The 20,882-nt window shown below is 40.1% G+C and overlaps 1 protein-coding gene across 13 annotated transcripts in view; it reads right to left on the bottom strand.

Annotated features, from left to right (window-relative positions):
• The window catches only part of NEDD4L (NEDD4 like E3 ubiquitin protein ligase), a 364,715-nt gene that overhangs the window by 168,553 nt on the left and 175,280 nt on the right, over window positions 1-20,882 (bottom strand). For 2 of the 13 annotated variants that reach the window (XM_037902585.2, XM_037902587.2), the window contains exon 1: window positions 16,939-17,438. The exons of 9 other annotated variants lie outside the window; for them this stretch is intronic. In XM_037902585.2, coding sequence (XP_037758513.1) covers window positions 16,939-17,373 — 435 coding nt within the window. In that variant the 5' untranslated portion in view covers window positions 17,374-17,438. Of the gene's footprint in view, window positions 1-16,938; window positions 18,189-20,882 lie in introns of those variants that run through there. 2 more of the 13 variants (XM_037902583.2, XM_037902586.2) reach the window with 2 other exon arrangements.

The following is a 20,882-nucleotide window of genomic DNA, read 5'->3' as shown; positions in this document are numbered from 1 at the left end:
TTAGCTGCATTAGAGGTTAAAACACAAGCTAACAAATAAATTATTAGCAGCTAATCAGATTAGAGATTCAGACTATTAGTTTCTAAATCCATACAAACTAGGCTAGAAATATCCATGAATCTAACTGACTTCTCATACTAAGCATTTGCAAGACTAACTTAACTCTCTACATTTCACTGGGCAAAATTTATTAGGCACCACAACCATTCCACATATTGATGTGGGCATAAGAGGTAGAAATTTACTATATTTGTCACTTTAAACAGAATACATAGCTCCAAAAAGAAAAAGGTTTTAGATGAAACGTTGCATTTCTGAATTAAAGTGTTCTGTCTTCATCGATGACAATTTGCAGACTTGTCTAGTCTCTCATTTGGACTAGTTTCAATGCACCTAACAACAGTGCAACAAGTAACTCAATTCTGAAGAAGTTTAACGTGGCACTTAATATCATTTATTTAAAAAAGGTCTCTCATTAGATGGTCAGAGCTTGAAAGCCCTCTGAATCTCAAATGGGATACTAGCTGTCTGCATCAAGAAAGCTGTCAAAGGCTTTAACGCTGCCTTAAGGCCAGCAGTGTATGTAGCCACACTGAAAAACATAAAAAGACATGAAGAAACTATTAAAGCTAATTTGGGCTTTGCAGTTAACACATACCTCACTACTTCACAGTAATGACTGGGTTCCCTCATTATGAATTATTGAATTTTTCAAATCAGTATGTGAATAAACAGCACAGTATGGTTAATGCGTCACCAAAAGTACTGTGTTCATTTTCCGGCAAGTATCGTGCACTTTTGTTTATAATAGTTCAGTGTACTGGCAAGTGTTCTCTGATAGAGTTTCTAAAAATAATGAAGTGTTAGCAACTACTACACTCTACAGTTTTAAACCTTTGTAGAGAGATATGGAAAGAGGACTTTTCATGTGTGTAAATTAAGAAGTGAGGTTCCAACTCTGCCTTTGAAGAGAAAAACACCCAAAATCACCTTTGAATTTAGATTAAAAAACACTTTTTCAAAACCTGAAATTAACAAATGTTTTCAGGGTTGTTTTTCTTTAAATGTACTACAAACAAGTTTCAAACAAGTACTCCCTTGCATGTTTGCAACCTAAAAGCGTTACAGGACCTAGAAGTGAAACAGACAATTGTTATAGTGAACAAAGAAGAAACTGATATAATTAAATTTTCATGGTCCAAGCTGAGAAAAATGCAGAAAGTAAAACAGCAACAACGAAAAAAGTGGAAAGTTAACAGCTGCAGCTCTAATAATCTAAACATTTCTAATCTAAACCATTTTAATTTATTTTTGTTTAAAGTGTAATTTTAACTTCACAGAATCAATTCTAAAAGATATAATTATGTTATGCGCTCTGTTGATAGGCACAGCTTTTATTATGGTTAGGGCCTAAAATAAAAGTAGTCTCAAACAGTGGACCTATGCAAGGAGGTATTAATTTAAAATAAGACACAGCTATAATCAGCAGGAGTGGATATTTTCAAACAAAAATTTAACAGCATGTAAAAGTTAGGGTTTAAAGCACAAATTAGTATCTCAGTGAGGACTAATACTGTGCTTTGATGACTACTGTGGGATTTTTTAAGTATTTTGCTTTTTTAATAAAACAATCATATTTTCCAGGCCTACACGCTTCTGTGCACCTAATAACACTCGTAAGCCAACAGGACTGCAGAGTAAGTTGTGGCCAGTTGTGTGTTGTTGTACGGTAATACATTTTGAGTGCGTATTACTGATCTACTATTACCATTACCCACATGCTTTATATTGCAGAATTTTACACTGTGCCCAGAAATAGGGTGTCACAGTTACTAGCCATGCTCAGTACGGTTTCTGAAGCAGTATAGGAAGTTTTAATTGTAGGCAATCCAATTGGCAGATCACACCCAGTCACACTCCAAGAGATGAGCCAATCAGAGCACAGAGGAGTGGAGGGAAGTTATAAATAATAGAGTTAAGACAGCCTTGTGGACTCAGTGGCTGATATAGGCAGGACCAGGAGGTCTGCTGTGGGGGCTAGGTCCCAATACCTGTCCCACTTTGGACATAGGCTACAGACTGTTATTTCACTAACCGAGGACCAGTCAGCTATGAACCCAGGGGCTGGAATGCTACTGGATGTGGAGATCCCCAGATGGTTTGTTTCTGAGAGGATTTTGAAGTGTTTGAAAGGACTGATGTGCGGCCACTCTTCTCAAGCAGACGCACACTACGTATTTCAGAGTAGCAGCCGTGTTAGTCTGTATCCGCAAAAAGAAAAGGAGGACTTGTGGCACTGTAGAGACTAACAAATTTATTTGAGCATCAGCTTTCGTGAGCTACAGCTCACTTCATCGGATGCATTCAGTGGAAAATACAATAGGGAGATTTTATATAGACAGAGAACATGAAACAATGGGTGTTACCATAAACACTGTAAGAGAGTGATCAGGTAAGGTGAGCTATTACCAGCAGGAGAGCGGGGGAGGAAAAAACCTTTTGTAGTGATAATCAAGGTGGGCCATTTCCAGCAGTTGACAAGAATGTGTGAGGAACAGTGGGGGAGTGGGGATAAACATGAGGAAACAGTTTTACTTTGTGTAATGACACATCCACTCCCAGTCTTTATTCAAGCCTAATGTAATGGTGTCCAGTTTGCAAATTAATTCCAATTCAGCAGTCTCTCGTTGGAATCTGTTTTCGAAGTTTGTTTGTTGCAGAATTGCGACTTTTAGGTCTGTAATCAAGTGACTAGAGAGACTGAAGTGTTCTCCGACTGGTTTTTGAATGTTATAATTCTTGATGTCTGATTTGTGTCCATTTATTCTTTTACGTAGAGACTGTCCGGTTTGGCCAATGTACATGGCAGAGAGGCATTGCTGGCACATGATGGCATATATCACACTGGTAGATGTGCAGGTGACGAGCCTCTGATAGTGTGGCTGATGTGATTATGTCCTAAGATGGTGTCCCCTGAATACATATGTGGACACAGTTGGCAATGGGCTTTGTTGAAAGGATAGGTTCCTGGGTTAGTGTTTTTGTTGTGTGGTTGCTGGTATTTGCATCAGATTGGGGGCTGTCTCTAAGGGAGACACGCCAGTCCTTGCAAGATCTGTGAGAGTCATGGGTCGTCCTTCAGGATAGGTTGTAGATCCTTGATGATGCGCTGGAGAGGTTTTAGTTGGGGGCTGAAGGTGATGGCTAGTGGCGTTCTGTTATTTTCTTAGAAATATAACTGAATATAAAGAATATAAATATAAAGACACCATTACATTAGGCTTGAATAAAGACTGGGAGTGGATGTGTCATTACACAAGTACTCCTTTTCTTTTTACACTACATATTGCGGCCACACTATAAAAACTGAGCAATCATCTACGAAAGATAAGAGGGGAGCATATGTGTGTGTGTACGTGCATGAATCGGCCCACCCGACTCAGTTTATACTGATAAAAGTTAGAGTATATACTCAGCTTTTTTGATTTTCTGCTTTTATACAAAAGTATCAATTTGCATGATGGACCTAATTAAAAACAATTCCTCTGCACCTCTTACTTAACAGAAAAACACTGTACCGATGCTCCCTGACTTACGCAATCATTCGGTTACACCTTGCGTAAGTCAAAAATGTATAACCCAACTGTTACGCAAAAAAAACGAAAACAAAAAAACCCCTCCTATTTCTAGGTTACGGAACTTTTTCCGTAAGTGCAGATTTGTGTAAGTCAGGTCTTGCGCAACCCGGGGAGCGTCTGTATATATATTTCTCAAAATTTGAGGAGTGGGAAGTCCTTCACAGATCTGATTGGGAGACAAGATGGGGGACTCATATGTATGGATGGCAGGGTCCTCAGCTCTGGAATTAGTTTCTCCCAATAGTTCCAAGAGACCTCAAGTTTCTGGCCATCAGGGCACGTTGCCGTGGCACTCTGTACCTCAAAGCAGCCCCTGGAGCCCTCATATTCACCCCTCATATAATTATGATATATGTCATACACAGCATCCCATGTAAGATATCATATGAAAGGTCATGATCTGCTGAAACTCATTTTCTGTTCAAGTATGTATATCGTTAATGTGTATGAAGTTATGAGATTTTGCTGTATGGCTGTTACTGAAATATGTTGTACATTTGAGAGTCTCTACTGCAAGGTGGTGATCCAATCCCAGGAGGGTGTTATGTGACCATTAATCATCAGGGGACTTGTAAACAAGGTATTTACAATTCAATGACAGTTGTGTAAGCACCACACAATGGTAACTGCTCAACTCTGACTCAGTTGCACAAGATCACACAAGGGGGATTGCTCAATTCTGTGACTTAGCAAAGCCCATCAGGACACGTCTGGGCTAGTATTTGCCAGCCACATAGACTGAGTGTATAAAATAAGGGATGGTGGCATCATGCTTTGGCCCTTCTCCCCCTCCCCAGGCTGGAAGCAATAAAAATGCTAGGAAGACAAAGACTTGAATTGAGGAGACTGGTCCTAGGCTTAAAGGGGAAGCCCGTGTTTTAAGCACTGTAACATCTAGTGGGATGAGAAAACTGCTTGATCCAAATACTGCCTAGTTTAATAAAGTTTAAGATTTAGACTGTGCGCTTACCTTTTATCTTCTTCGGTAACTATCTCTGACCTTTTGTGCCTCCCACTTATAATCACTTAAAATCTATCTTTCCATAGTTTATATTTTACCTAAAACAGAGTGTTTTGGTTGAAGTGTTTGGGAAATCTCAGCTCAGGTTACAAAGACTTGTGTTTGTCCTCTCCACCTAAGTTCCTTGTAAGCTGTGCAGCTGCACAGCAGCCTATTTAGCACCGTGCCGGTGCTCAGGGAACCTGCCCAGGGACCTGCTACAGCCAGGGAAGGGGCACCCCTCCCTCAGCTCCTACTGAGCCAGGCCCCCCAACTCCCCCGGCCCCAACTCTGCTGCGGCATAGCCCAGCCCAGGCCAGCCCCAAGTGCAGCGGGGCACCCGGACCTGCTGGGGTGGCGTGACCGGAGTTGCCTGGCCCCAGGCATGGCCAGGGCAGCATGGCCTGGACACAGGCATGGGTAGGGTGGCGCGGCCGGAGCAGACCATACCCAGCTGTGCCCAGCCTGGACCTGTTGGGACTGGGGGAGAGATGCCTATCCTGCAGCCCCAGTCCAAGAGCTGCTGCAGTGGGGAGAAGCACCTGTCCCCCGAGCCCAGGTGCTGCTGTGTGCAGAGAGCTGGGCGGGAAGGGGAGTCCTCTCTCCCTGCCGTAGCCTAAGTATCCTCCTGCACCCGAAACCCCTCATGCCCAGCCCCACCCCCAAGTCCACACCCCTAGCTGGAGCTCTCACCCCCTGCACCCAGCCCTCTGCCTCTCATCCTCGGCCCTACCCCAGAGCCTGCACCCCCAGTCGGAGACCTCACACCCCTGCATCCCAGCCCTGAGCCCTCTCCAAACCCTTGGCCCCACCCCCATCACATGAATTTTGTCATGTGCACCAATATGGAGGTAATGTGTCACACATCACCTCCATATTGGTGCACATAACAAAATTCATTCTGCACATGGATGGGAAAAATTAGAGGGAACACTGCTCTCCACATCGAGGGAGGGGCGGATTGGGTAATAAACTTACACTGGCCGAGCTTCTGACCAAGGCAAGATGGTACAGTTTTTGGGGTGCAAGGCTAGGGGCTTGGTAGATTTGCTAGTGCCATTCTTTGTGGGATTCATGAGTGGCTCAGGGGGCATTCATGAAATTTAGCTGGGTGTGGGGCTCCATATGTGGTTGTGCTGAATGATAACAGAGCCTGGAGGGGTTTGCTGCTTGGCACTAGCTAAGCATTGTGAGAGACAGCCCAGGCTGGAGAGTTAAGGGAGCACAGCGGTACGCCATTTCAGGTTGTACCCCGAAGATCCTGTCACAGTTTCCCAGCCTATCTGTTCACTCAGGATTTTGCCAAAAAGTGGAGATGACACACACAGGTTGAGTTTTAGCAGTTTGCGGAGCATGGATTGACATACTGCCAATGTCACTAACATACTCTTTTTTCATTACTTATGTGTAGCATCTAGAGGCTACAATAAGTATCTTAACTGAAAAAAAATCAGCATATTTCAAATGAACTTATTTAACACCATGCTCTACAGAGAGATAATCAGGAAAGAATTAAAATAAAACAGGAGATAAACTGCTGGCTTTAGAGCAGTCTCTGTGAAATAAATAGCCAAAAAAACCCCAAAAACCATTTATTAAATTTTATATTATTTGGTGCCTTTTATCAAATGGGTACCCTCGTTTGATATCACAAACTAAGTAACACTGCATAGGTGTATGGATGTCTAGGATGTTCTGTTGATGTATCTATGCTGAAGTCACTCTGACTGGCACCTTCACTGTTAAAATTCTGTGTCATTATTTCCATTATAAACCAAGTGTCTTATAAACTCAGTTTTATTTTTTTTACAAAAAAGATCACTCTGGGCTGAAACTCAACATACAAATTTTCCATGCAGAGCAAATGTTTTATTATTGTTATAAAAAGTGATATTATTTCCAGAACTCCTATTCAAGCTTTTATTCTGGTTGCTTTATAGATTAATGAGGAAAGTCTGGACTTTCAGGAAAAACAACTTCCAAAAGGGACATCTATCAGAGTGTGGAACAGACTCCAAGGAAACTTTGTGGAGGGCTGGGAATAAAGAGCAGACACAGCATTTTCAGTGCTCGAGTCTTTAAAAAAAAAAAAAAAAAAAACACACTATCTAGTTGTTGATAAATGTATTATAGGAATGATGCTTCCTGATTTTGCAAGATAGAAACCACGTGCAAGGTACTATATACCTTCAGCTCTCATTGAAATCAGTGAAGTTGCCTCCCTCATTCTTCTTCCCTGAAAAGAGGCACACAACCCAATTTGGGCCCCCTCTTCTAGTTCATGTACCAGATAGCCCTCTGCCCCCAGGGTTTTGGGTTTAAAGGGTTTTGTTGGAGGTCAGGTTTGGCTTTAAAGTGACTTACTCCAGTATGGAGGGGAGCATCTCCATAGCCTCAAGACTATGCTGCTGGGAGGAAGAAAAGCACGATATATTCTGTTGACATTTTGACAATTCACTGCTTTGTGCTATTTAAGGCTTTGGACTGTTTTACGAAGACTGGAAAATTTAATACAAGTTTTTAAAAAGGAAGCAGCAAAAATATTCAGCTCTGCTCATCCGTAATCGCTTTCATCTCCCATTTCAGGGACATCAGGCATGTGAATGCATCTGGATTTGGCTTCTTGCAATGAAAACTCTCTCTATATCCTTGTACAATAGGTAAGAGCAACAAACATACATACATACAAAAAGAAAACTATCATCTCTGCCGTCTGTGCAATTTGAATGGAGTGAGGGTTGGTCCTAACCTATTTCATCTTCCACTCAAGAACAAGATGGATGAATAAATAATTAAAATTCTCTGAAGTATATAAGAAACACCATTTGTCTTTAAATCATTTTGTCTATTTGTTCTTCAAATTCCTTGATAGTGTCTATAGACTCTTTCCAGAAGTTGAAAGGGAAGCAGTTAATCCTCTTCCCAGACCAGAAAGACCACTGTTCCCTATACTCAGACTCCTGAAACATAGGAGAGCTGGGCCAGCTGAAGACAATGAAGTATGGTAGGAAAAGGAAGTGCCATGGGGAGCCTGGGGCAGGCTGGTGACTGATTATAGGATTCAACAAGAAGAGTGAAATTAAGGGGAAAGCTGGGTTTCCCATCTCGGTGAGTAAACTGGTAAGGTGAGCTTGCTTGAAACAAGTCACGTCTTTACAATATTAAATTGGGCTGAGGAAAGCCATTTTCATTTATATTTGGCCTTTAAAGATGCAGAAAACTTACTTTGCAATGCTCTGCAATAGATCACACCAGGTTAGCATCTAAACCCTATTTCAGCGTATAGACTCTCTTGGACTTGCCATGGCCTAGAAGAGAATTATTTAAATGCAAAGCTTATGTTGTGTCTTATTAGTCTCAGCAGGGCTTCATTTATTTGAAAGAGGAAAAAACAAATGAGTGAATCAAAAAAATGTTTGCCTGTTAATACTTCCTGCAGCTTTGTTCCACCAGAGTAGATAGATTAGTCCCGCCTTCAAAATCAGGCAGATAACTACCAATAGCATTTTCATTCCCTTCGCTCCCCTTTCCTCTCAACACATCTCAACAATTAAACATGAACAACAAGCCATAACACAAATATGCACAGACATTTGTTGCCTACATACTGACTGTTAGATGTCAGCACTGGTGGGTCTGGACTACAGGAAGGAATTACTAGGTAAGGAATCCTCTTTTCTGCAGTCTAATGGGATCTAACGTGCATCCCCAGCAATTTTTAGTAGAAGGTTTGAGAAGAAAATGGCTGTTACATTAACAGGACATGCAGGACAGAGATTCATAAATCCCAAGGCCGTTGTGATAATCTAGTCTGACCTTCTGTAGAACACGAGTCACAGAAATCCACCAAAATAATTCCTGGAGCATACTTTTTAGAAAAAATAAATAAATCCAATCTTCATTTAAAAAGTTGAAGACTCCACCACAACGTTGGTAAATTATTCCAAAGGTGAAGTACCCTCACTGTTAAAAATGTATGCCTTATTTCCAGTCTGAATTTGTCTAGCTTCAACTTCCAGCCAATGGATCATGTTATACCTTTCTCTGCTAGACATTATTACATATTTGTACTTATAAACTGTGACCACGTCACCCCATAACCCTCCCTCTTTGTTAAGCTAAACAGATTAAGCTCCGTGAGTCTATCAGTATATGACATATTTTCTAATACTTTAATCATGCTTGTGGCTATTCCCTGAACCCTCTCCAAACTGATCAACATTCTTGTTGAACTGTGGATGCCAAAACTGGACACAGTATTCCAGCGGTGGTCACACAACTGCCAAATACAGAGGTAAAATAACCTCTCTACTCCTACTCAAGATTCTCGTTTGCATCCAAGGATAACATTAGCCCTTTTGGCCCCAACATCACACTGGGAGCTCATGTTCAGCTGATTATCCTCCACAACCTCTGTGTCTTTTTCAGAGTCACTGCTTCCCAGGAGAGAGTCCCCCATCCTGTAAGTATGACCTACTTTCTTAGTTTCTAGATGAATACATTTAGCTGTATTAAAACTTAAATTGTTTGTATGTGCCTAGCTTACCAAGTGAACCAGTTTGCCCAGCATCAGTGATCAGTTATCTTCATTATTCAACACTCCCCCAATTTTTGTGTTGTCGGCAAACTTTATCAGTGATGACTTTACGCTTTCTGCCCGGTCATTGATAAAGATGTTAAACAGCCCAGGGGCAAGAGCCAATCCCTGTGGAACTCCACTGGAAACTCAAGCACTCAATGATGATTCCCCATTTACAATTACATTCAGACCTACCAGTTAGCCAGCTTTTAAATCTATTTAAGGTGTGCCATGTTAATTTTATATCATTATAATTTAATCAAAATGTTGTGCAATACCAAGTCAAATGCATTACAGAAGTCTATTACATGACAGGAGATATAAGCTTGAAAGATAAGGATTTTGCCATCAGAGACTCCTGAGCCTTTTTGCCCTAGTCTGAAACAACTGCAGAATTTGCCTCATTTGCTGTTGTTGCCTGCATAGAAGGCCTGATATACTATTTCTTGGAATGCTGCCTCCTTCGTGAGCACTCATTGGGTGAATCGGTTTCCAGATAATCCAGTGAGGTTGTACTTTTTTTTTTTTTTTTTGGGGGGGGGGGGGGGAATAAAAAGAGCTCAAGTATACAGATGTCACTACCCATTTCAAAATGATCAGCTATTAGTTGCGACCTATCTGATTTCCACAGGGAGGAGGGATCAATCCACCTGTCTACACAGGTGACATCTAAGGCAGAAGTACAATAATACATCTTTTCTATTTAACTATGCTGCATTTTTTTAGTCCCTGGCTGTGCCTTTTTTGAAATGTTCTTCTTTGGGGGGAGGGCGGGGGAGCGCATTTCATCCCTCCACATCATAGACATTCTTCTTTACAGTAACATTGGCCAGGTGAAAACACTCTGGCTCTCAACAGATCATGCGTGTTAGCACAGTGGAGGAACCTTGAAGCATGGTGCTCCAACAACACACAACCAACCAAACGGGCAACAAAACAATCCCACCTTCACAGTGAGTGAAATTGATTATTTCCCTTTACAATTAAGGCTACATATCAATTAGCACACAGTACATCCCAGTCACAACACACTTTTGACAAATAAGATTGAGCTAATGCCATTTTCTTGGTGGCTTGGCTATTGAAATGTAGGGGTGTTCCGTGCAAGAGATCTGCAGTTTATTCCTGGATATAAGCACTCAGATCTCGTTCCCAAGACCACTGCAGGGCTGGTAGGTGGCTAAAAGGCTTTACTTTGTTGAATACTGTGTGCAAATACATATTCGCAATCATATATACAGCATACAGTGATATTGTCTTTACATGAACAATTAGCAACATTAGATGCTACTACGCTTTTATGGTCTACATTAGTAAAACACTCAGCCACCAGTATAATCAAGTTTCACTGTCACCCGTGGCTCCCAGCACACTGATTAGCAGTGGAATTGGCAGCGTGCCCCTGAAGTGGTAGTCAGGATAACAGAAAATACAAATAAATGACTTCCGGTGTGATCAGGGGGCTATGAAATCTTCTGGTTCTCCAAGTGGCTTAAAGAAACGCCAGTTTAACTGTCCATCAGTAGTGGCTTTCCATGGGGATTACGGTAACTTGCAGGCATCTCTTATTTAGAGAGCTCAAAAGCTTCAGAAACCCGCCAAATGAGCTTCTACACATAAAACCTAAGGCAACCAATGCTGTAAGAACAAGTAGTAGCAAGTTTGTCTCCAAGAGGTGTAAAAAGCAAAAAAGTTAGGACTCGGGAAAGAGATGGTCAGACAAAGAATATTAAGAAAACATGTAGAATGTAACACCCCTGTTTTACAAACACACATACACAAGTTTCAGAGTAACAGCCGTGTTAGTCTGTATTCGCAAAAAGAAAAGGAGTACTTGTGGCACCTTAGAGACTAACACATACACAAGACAACTTTCAAATGCCATTCTATAAAGCCTTGGGATTCTGGTAACAAGACAACAAACGAAGAAATCCTCACTGACATTGTAGCCATACAATTCTCTTTTGTCAATTACTCATTTTATGTAAGTCTCAAGAGCACAAATCTTTACCCTCTCTATACATCCTGATTTCATAGACTCATAGAAATGCAGGGCTAGAAGGGACCTCAAGAGGCCATACTGTCCATCCTCCTCTCTGCGGCAGGATTAAGTAAACCTAGGCCATACTGGATAGGTATTTGTCCAACCTGTTCTTAAAAACCTCCAATAATAACAATTCCACAACCTGCCTAGGTAACCTGTTCTATTGTTTTACTGTCCTCACAGTTAGAAAGTTTTTCCTAATATATATCCTGAATCTCCCATCCTGCAAACTAAGATTACTTCTTGTGCTACCCTCGGTGGACAAGAGGAACAATTGGTGACGATCCTGTTTATAACAACCTTTTATATATTTGAAGACTTACATCCCCCCTTCAGTCTTCTCTTCTCTAGACTAAATATACCCAGTTCTTTTAAGCTTTCCTCATAGGTTATTTTTCCCAAGCCTCTTATTTTTGTTGCTCTCTGAATTCTCTTCAATTTATTCCAGCATTCTTGAGCTGTGGGAGTCAAAACTGGCGACACTGCTGCAGCTGAGGCTTCACCAGTGCCAAACAGAGTGGAACAAATACACCCTATTTACATCCTACTCTCCTGTTAATACACCTCAGAAAGATATTTGCCTTTTTTGCAACTGCATCACATTATTGACTTATTCAATTTGTGATCCACTTTAACCTCCTGATCCTTTTCAACAGTACTACCACCTAGCCAGTTATTCCCCATTTTGTAGCTGTGCATTTGATTTTTCCTTCCGAAGTGAGGTACTTCGCGTTTGTCTTCAGACCAATTCCCCAATTTTTCAAGGTCATTTTGAATTTGAATCCTGTCCTCCAAAATGTTTGAGATCCCCTTCCAGCGTGGTGCCATCCACAAATTTTATAAGCACACTCTCCGCTCCATTATCCATGGTGTTAATGAAAATATTGAATAGTCCCAGACCCCTGAGTGACCTCGTTAGTTATGTCCTCCCAGTCTGAGAGCAAACCACTGACATATGGTCTTTCAACTAGTTGTCCACTCACCCTACAGTAGTTTTATTTAGACCATATTTCCCTAATTTGCTTTTGAGAATGTCGTGTGGGACTGTACCAAACACTTTACTAAAGTCCAGATATAACACGTCTACTTCTGCCTTATCCCCACTCCACCCCCACTAGTCTGGTTACTCGGTCAAAGGAGGATTGTTTTCACACAATTTGTTCTCCACAAATCCATGTTGGCTATTCTTGTCACCTTATTATGCTCCAGGTTTGAACAACCTGATTAATAATTTATTCCAGTATCTTTCTGGATAAATTTACAGTTACTTGGCTCCAATGAAGAAGATTTAAAATGCTGATGTTTGAATATTTTAAGTGGGTAGGAGGCCTTGAAGAGACTGCAGCTCAAAATACTCCAAGTATAAAACAGATACAAATAAATTAAATAGGAGCGAGAATCTGTTGCAAGTGGGAGTTTGCAAATTGAACATTAGTTGTCTATGTTCCCATCTTCTGAAAACAAACAATGGAGAAGGGAAGAGGTATTAGGGTAGGGACACTGCACTGTTAGCCCAGGTGATTGGCACCCAGGTCTGAGCACACAGGTTAGCCTACCCCAAGTGTGAGCATTGACCACAGCAAAGCCCTACCCATGTCACTGTGTCCTCACTTTTTTGCATTTGTCTGTGTGTCTCTGGGGGAATATCCTGTTATTCTGTGTGCTGAGATGCTCTAGCATTCTTTCCCAGTCAATTCTATCAATTGTGGGAGAATCTGAATAGCAGCCAGGCAACGGAAGACTGTTAGTATTTGAGTGATTAAGTATTTGTCTGCACCCTCACAGCAAAGGGGTTCCAGACAGAGATAAAGCACAGCTCAGGCTTTAATTCTGTGCAAGCAAGCACAGGTTCAAAGTGCAAATAAACCCTTGCCTGAGGGTTGTGCATGTAGATGGTAATGGGGTTTGGGCAAAAACGTATGTGGAGGCATACAGTGTAGACATACCGTAAGAGTATATTCTGATGCAGTTATCTGAAAAGAGCAGAAATTTTTAAAATAAACCAGATAAGCTGATCAATTCATTTCTAGTATTTCTTATGTTTCCATTAATGGCTAATTAGTACATTGGAAATAGGTATTCTTTTAAAAATATAATTTTTAAATAGTAATTAGAAAATCCTAATATACAGAAATTACAGTCAAATGTCAACCACGTTTTTATATATATAGTAAAAAGTATAGTCCAGCTCTCTCTTAAAATATCTGTTTACAATGTTTTATTTTTTCATATATGCCACCAAGAAAGCCATTAAGGAGGAAGTGAGATTGTATATTAGAACATATTATTTTCAGCTCAATCCTGTTTTCTCTGACGTTAATGTGGTTTTTGCCACTGATTTCAATCGGCACAGGATAGCATCGCGTAAGTATGTGGTAACATACCTTTGCTTGTATAGTACAGATATACGTGTATAAACATAAACAGATAAAGATTCTGGTTGTATCAGAAACTTGTAGAAATTTAGATTTTTAAAAGAAGGTAGTCTCAAGAAAACCCATTTAAAAAGCCAACTAAAGAGTAGTTCCAAGCTCATAATTTTCCCCCAGCAAAATTTAGACAATTTTCAGTGGGACTTAGTGACTACCTTAATAGTTGGATCTGATTAGAAAGATATTCCTGAGGAAGGAAGAAAAAGAATGAAAGTTCAGTTGTGACAACTGTAGGACTGCATTCCAAAACCCTGGAGGGGTTAGGTCTTCCTTCTCAGTAAATACAATACAATACTGCAATATTTTATTTGTCAAGATATTTTGCATTTTTGGTCTTAACAATAACAAATGCCCACTGGAGTACTTGGATATTCTCCAACACCAGCTGCCCCTTACATGGGATTTTTTATGTTGAGTTATCACAGTATTTCTAGCATACATGTACAAAAACCCAATAATATAAACACAAACATATCAATAGGCAGAATAACTTCATTTTTAATATGCAGACACACACAGCATGAAAACTTTCATACTGCATATAAACTATCAGAGTAACACAAAGAATCTACCGAGACTTCCAATAAATGTTTTTTAAGTTGGTCATATAGTCTTATTTTACCTAATATTTCATGATAACTCAATGAAATACATCCTGCCTGCCAAAAAACACTTCTGATTAAAACAGAAGATATTTGAAAGATCATAAACACTTGGTAGCAGTAGGACTGCAGACGCCCGCATGAATGTTTTCACTCAAGATAAATAAGGCTATAGCAGCTGCTGTCTACAGTCCAGGGCCCATGCCCTATATCAATCAAATACACACAAACTAGCTTAACTGGAAGAGTCTAGAAATTATTTTACCCTAAGAGTTTTAACAGGAAAAACTTTTCTCCCCAGTTTAATGAAACAATAAATTTCTGCACACAATTTCTCATCATCATGTGAGCTATCAAAACAAACTTGTAAGGGATGAATTAAAAATGACACTCACTGAAAAACACTGTGTGTGTAGACTAAATAAAGAAAACCTTTCATTCTTAACTTTTTTTCATTGTCCAGCTTTCCTCCACCTAGTAAAATGTGCCTAGTAAACTGCCTCCACCCAAAACATTTCTGGGCTCACTAGAAATAACGTCAGAAAAGTAGGATATATCTTTAAGAAGTCTTAATTAAGGAAACCTATTTGCAATAAAGATTTTAAATCCTGTTTAGACTGAGTGCCTCTGCAACTGCCAAGGTACACGACTGACTGACTCACTTTACGTGAGGCTAAACCTGATTGCCATGAGTTCACTCAGTAGCATGCAGCATAACTGGTTTAGAAAAATCTATAAATTTATACCCCAAAACATAAATATACTGTTATAATGGAGGCCAAGTTCAGGAGAGATTTCAGGGATTCTTTTCTCCTGTCTAACAGAGATGGGTACTGTTGCAGGGACAATGAAGTGGGGATGAACCACCTTTTGGGAAGTTACACAAATCGGATAGTGTCCAAATCTTCTTCCACTCCCTGATTTATGGAAGCATTTATATGATATTTACAGTGCTGGAAATAAACCAGGGATAACGAGTGGAAAATGGCGGTTTAGACATAGGACTTGGGTGATGTGGAGTAATGGTTTAAGATGAAGAGCTGTGGGCAGCCCACTGGATGTGGGATGAGGGTATCTAAAGAATATCAAGTGTACTTGTAGAAGAGAAGAGAGGGGCCTGAACCAAAACCCTGGATGTAAATAATCCCAAACTTTGGAAAAGTTAAAACTGAAGTAAAACTTCACAGCTGGCCCCTTTTCTCCCAAAATCCAGGATTCAAACATCCTCAAGTCTTCAGGAATATCTGTGGCCTGATAAGAAGTTTACACTTCAAAGCCTAACTCTAATGTAAACAAGATAAAAACTTCTCAAAATAAAAAAAAGTGTTTTAAATGAAAGAACAAATCTTTTAACCTGTTGTTGAGTGTGATAGTGAAATCCAAACAAAAGAAGTTTTCAGCAGGAATATTCTGAATGTAAAATATTCACAGGCTGACAGCAAACACATTTAGCAATTTATACAGAAAGGGTGTGATATAGTATATAGCAGAAGAGAAGAATTTTCCCCACAAAGGCTGTGAGGGCTAGTTATTCATGTCCATGTGTTAAAAATGTATACTGACTTGCTAAAAAGAAAGTTATCTTGGAGTAACTTTCATACTGTTAGTTTTTGCTATGAAAGCTGCAGAGTCATCTTATGGTCTTGCTGTAGTTAGCAGCTGTCTTTCTGTACTACATTTCACTGAAAGAGCGCATGAGAGAATGAGAACACACACAAGCAATAAAGGCCAAAAGCTGATCTTGTGAGTCTGTTTTCACAGCTGGAAATAGGGTACTTACTATTCTATATACAGCATCATTGAGCTTAGAAACTTAAGTGGGCAGTGTTAAATTGCACTGCACAGCAATTCAAGCAAATGACTCCCCATGCCCCTATAAGTTTTACCCACGCATGGGCCTATAAAGTATGTTTCAAAAAACATTATAGAACTTCATCTCTCTCTCATATATTACGTGAGAAATAAGCATTATAAGAAGATTGTATATCATCTTCCACACCAAAGCTATATTATAAGATATTGTAATAAATTATGCCTAAGTCGCATTTACAGTAGTTTGATCACATTTCATATGACACTGAAAGGACAATGTGAAAAGTTTTTATTTTAAAGAAGGTCAAGAGCAAAAGCATTCTTTGAAATAAAACAATTCTCACCACTTGGTACTGAGAAAACAAAATTGATTTCTTTACCGATTTCTGTCCCCACAAAGTCATGAACTGCTAGTATATTTCAATTTCATTTTTACATATATTTTTAAAATAATATGGAAAGCATTGAAGCATGTTTCAAAAATGTAATTCTTTGTACAGCAAGGACTTAGCAAACTAATAAAGAAATAAAAGCAAATAGTGACACTTGGGTGTTCCAGTTTTTTAAAACTCTTCAGCTGACGTAACACTGAGTTAAACATGTGAGACACTAGGACTCCAACAAAACATTGCACTGGATGTAATCATAACTGGAAGCAAAACTATTTTAGGTTAGAGTTAGGGATGCTTTACAGATTGTTCCAGAGAACTGTAGATCTTACCAGTATTAATGAGTGAAATTCTTTACTTACCTAAAATTCAGTAGCTTTTCTATTTTACCATTTACGTTTTGATAGAACACAAGGAGAAGCATTTTCAGCATATTACTTACCGTGGCACTGGTCACTGTAGGCCCAGAGGTATCAGGGCTGTCTTCATCAGGAACTTGATTTTGTTCTTCAGTACCACGGGTTACAAGAATTCTGAAGTGTTGCTGCCTTGTGTTTTGATCTGGTCTGATTTTAAACAAGCATCCCTGCCCTTGAGGAATCCTCTCTACCGAATTGCTTCTAGATATTTCTGACCCATTTCTGCTATTTGCATGCAGTTCTGAATTCCCTCTGTCTTCTACAGGGCTAATTTGTTCTGGTTGCGGCTGGACAGGGTAGGAAGTACTCCTCTCCAGCCGTATGCGAGGATACCTGACCAATCTATTCCCTTTTGTTCCAGTAAAACCAAAATTATAGTCGCTTCCTGTACCTGTATCACTTGCCTGCGACTGCTGCAACTGGAAAACAAATAACTTTTTCCCTGAATTTGCTGACATATCTGGCAGATGCTGCAAAGACCAGCGTCTGGGTTCAGAGGCAAGGGCATTATTCTGAACCTCGGAACCAAAGGGCAATAGCATAACCTGATGCATATCTGCGCTTGAAGCGCGATGCTGAATTCTTACACCACTTATGTTTAACCCTGAAGCCGCTTCACTTGCTTCATCTTCTTGGGCAGTAGTTGCAGCAGCATCATTCTGGTTATTGGAAGGAATTGTACAAAATATTCTGTGATTACAGGAAACAGCTCCATTAAGCGGTTGCCCAATCTCTTCAGGCATCCTGGGTGGAGAATTCTCTGGGGTTACTTGTGGACTGCTTGGAGAAAAAGAATGGCTGTCAACTGAGCATGGGTAATGCTCCCTGAAGTCTGAGAATTTACATGGAAGAGTCTCCTCAGGAGACTCTGGGGCTCCACACTCATCAGCACAGCCGTTCACAGCTTTGCGCTGAAGAGAGATCTGCATAGATGAGCTCCTTGTTGGACGCACATCAATATTGTTCAGCAGCTGAGGAATAAACATAGATGTGCTTCTTTTTAAGGAGCCCACTTCTTGCAAATCTCCGCCACCATAATCCGCTCCATGTCGGGAGAAAGGATGAGGACTGTTTCTTCTTGGCAAAGTGTGGAATGCCATGAAAAAGTCATCTTCTCTCTCTCGGTCTAGGATCTCAGATTCAGGGGCTGTGTTGCTTCGTCCAGAGCCAAAATGAAACCGCAGCCGATGGGCCATGGTTTAACAAAGAGAAGAAAGGGAGAGAGGGAGAACAGCAACAATTCAGGCACTGCCAGAAGTTAAAAAACAAAGACAAACTCCAAGAAAAAGTGTCCCATCTGCCAAACTGTTAGCACTGCAGCACTGATAGCGACAGATAGCAGAAATAGCCCAAGTGGCAAGCAGCATTCCAGGCATGATTGGATAAGAGCAATCAGTGCTCCTACACACTGTGACATAGGGTAGGATGGTTAGAGTCACATGACCTGGTTCCCCCTCTCCACTGCAAGCTAGTTGTGTGTTGGTTGTTTTTTTTTTTAATACCAGCAAGAGCCTGAAACAGCACCTTCACAGCTGCTCCTTTTCCATCAGAAAAGAGCTGCCCCCGCGGGAGAGCTCTCACAGCTGACTAAGGCAGCAAGCACACTCGGCACTGATATAAATCTAAGCCACATCACATTCACAGACCACTTTTGTACAAAAATGTTAACTGCAACAAAAGTTCTTTAAGTGTTAAAAGTTTAAGTGGACTTCACAACGCAGATTGAGAAGAACAAAACTGGATCAAGCAGACAAATTCAGGCTTCATCTGTCAACCCCCTAATACTACAGCATTAGGCTACCATGGTAGAACATAAATTAATATTAGTCCATGGTTAATACTCTAGGATTTTTTCCTGGTTCTTTAAAAGATTAAGTAACAAACTATTCACTCTGGAAAAAATCCACAACTTTCACATTACCATTGTAAACACAGCATAACCTACTCATCCTACATACAGATCCTTTTCTTCCCTTAGAAATTGCAACAAAGAAACCTTACATATGACAAAGACTTCTCAGACAAGGATAGCAGCAGAAATGAACAAGATGGCAGGAGACAGTTTCTTTTTCTGTTTTACCAGGCAGCAAAGACGAGCGAAAACTGAAGAAGGGTGTGCATGTAGTTTTGTAATGATTTGACTTAAGCGCCGTACAGAAACGCTGCCCAACGCTGGCAGCCTTCCAATGAGAAAGTTAGCAATATTACCACAAGTCCGATTGCCAGCATGGAGTATAGCTATGCTTGCTAAGAGCCAAAAGATCTCAAAAGAAGAACATATGGGATACAATCAAAAATTAAAATAAACATCCAGATTCAGCCCTGCCACATAGCAGAATCTCAGTGTTTAATAGCTGAGGTGCACTAAAGTTTTAGAGCATTTTCGCATGAATCAGAAACAACATCTGTTTAAACAAAAAGTTTCTCTACAAAAGAGAGATAAACTAAATAACCTCAGTTCAACAAGTGGCAACGTGGTCCTATGAAAGCTCCAAAGAATTAGTTTTTTCAACAGCTCTACACTTGTAGGTGTCGGGTCAATACTAGATCTAGACATTTAAACCACTGTTTTACAACAGCTTGTTTTCAAATACAGAAAACAACCAAGTACAAGAGAAATGGAAGCTGGTTTAAATGATAAAACTGCCAAGGGCCAGTACAATCCTCTATTGTTTTAACCGGACTATGAGCCAACAATGAGAAAAACATCGGTATCTGCTACGCAGTAACAGCACTGTAGATTGCCTTGTGCAAGCACAGGTGTTAGTATTATTTTAACACACTTTTCAGATAACAGCATGTTTCTGTGCTATTTAAGTAAGCAAGTCTCTCTTTTCTACTAAAGACTAAATTTGCAACCACGGATTGGGGGGAACCTACTGCAATCACAAACTCCTCTCCGGTGGTTTAGGAACAAGATGAACAAACAAAAACATTATTCTTGGGGGAAATCTTACAAATGTAAGCTTTACAAGTAGGTATATATTCCAGCATAAATTGTAACAGAAAACAGACAAACATAGTAAGCTGTTTTGGATCCTAAAAATATATTCATGCTACAGAAAATTAATCGTAGAGGACTCAATTCAATACTCCCTCATTCTAGGCACATAACCTGGAATCCTAATATATATTTAACCACACGTGCTCTTTTTTAATACATACATTGGTTCAGAATAAAAGGGTGCAAAGTTACCACACACTAGTATGAGATATAAGGGAAATTGCTACCTCTCAGATGTCTCTGTGTGGTAATGGTTGAAAAATGTCTTTTCAACGACCACCACTATACTATCACATACTGGTCTGACTGTGTGCATCACTACCCTCTGCTGGTTCGCATAGAACTTGTTCAAGTTTTCTGATATTATTCCACTCTGCCGGCTGGCCTGCAGAGAGGATAAGAAGCCTACAACTTGCAAGAGTTAATCAAGATTCTCCACTAGTTCAAATGGTAGAGACCTGCGCTTGTGAAACAGATTATTCCAATTTCAACACCCATTAAATGCCTCTCAGTACACTGATCACCACAGAGTCTTCATATATCCGTGACACGGATTTGTTACTGTACTTCCTCACAACATTAAATGAGTGGCCCTCTGGATTTCTCCCCCCTGAAAAAGGTTACCTATACAGAGTTTATATCATTTTCCTTGCATTACATTAATATTTGCTTTGATGAAGCTGAAAGAAAAAAAAAAACTTACCTTTTAAGGAGAGATTTTTTTTAATTAACAAAAGGATATTCAAACTACCCTAAATATATCTGGCATATTTTCCCCCAATGTAGTAAGTTTGGTAGAGACATATTGTACTTATCTAATCTGAAGGAACAGAATATTTTGTGCTATAGCACCACATCCTCTGTTATAAAGTGTTAATAAATATACTGTTAGTGGCTCACACATTATGCTATTCCACTAAGACTGCTTTTTAAAGTTTCCTCAAAATACATCTATAAATTGTG

The sequence above is a fragment of the Chelonia mydas genome, chromosome 5, assembly GCF_015237465.2.
Source record: "Chelonia mydas isolate rCheMyd1 chromosome 5, rCheMyd1.pri.v2, whole genome shotgun sequence".
NCBI classification, from domain to species: domain Eukaryota; kingdom Metazoa; phylum Chordata; order Testudines; family Cheloniidae; genus Chelonia; species Chelonia mydas.
This window is presented reverse-complemented; position numbering and strand designations above follow the sequence as displayed.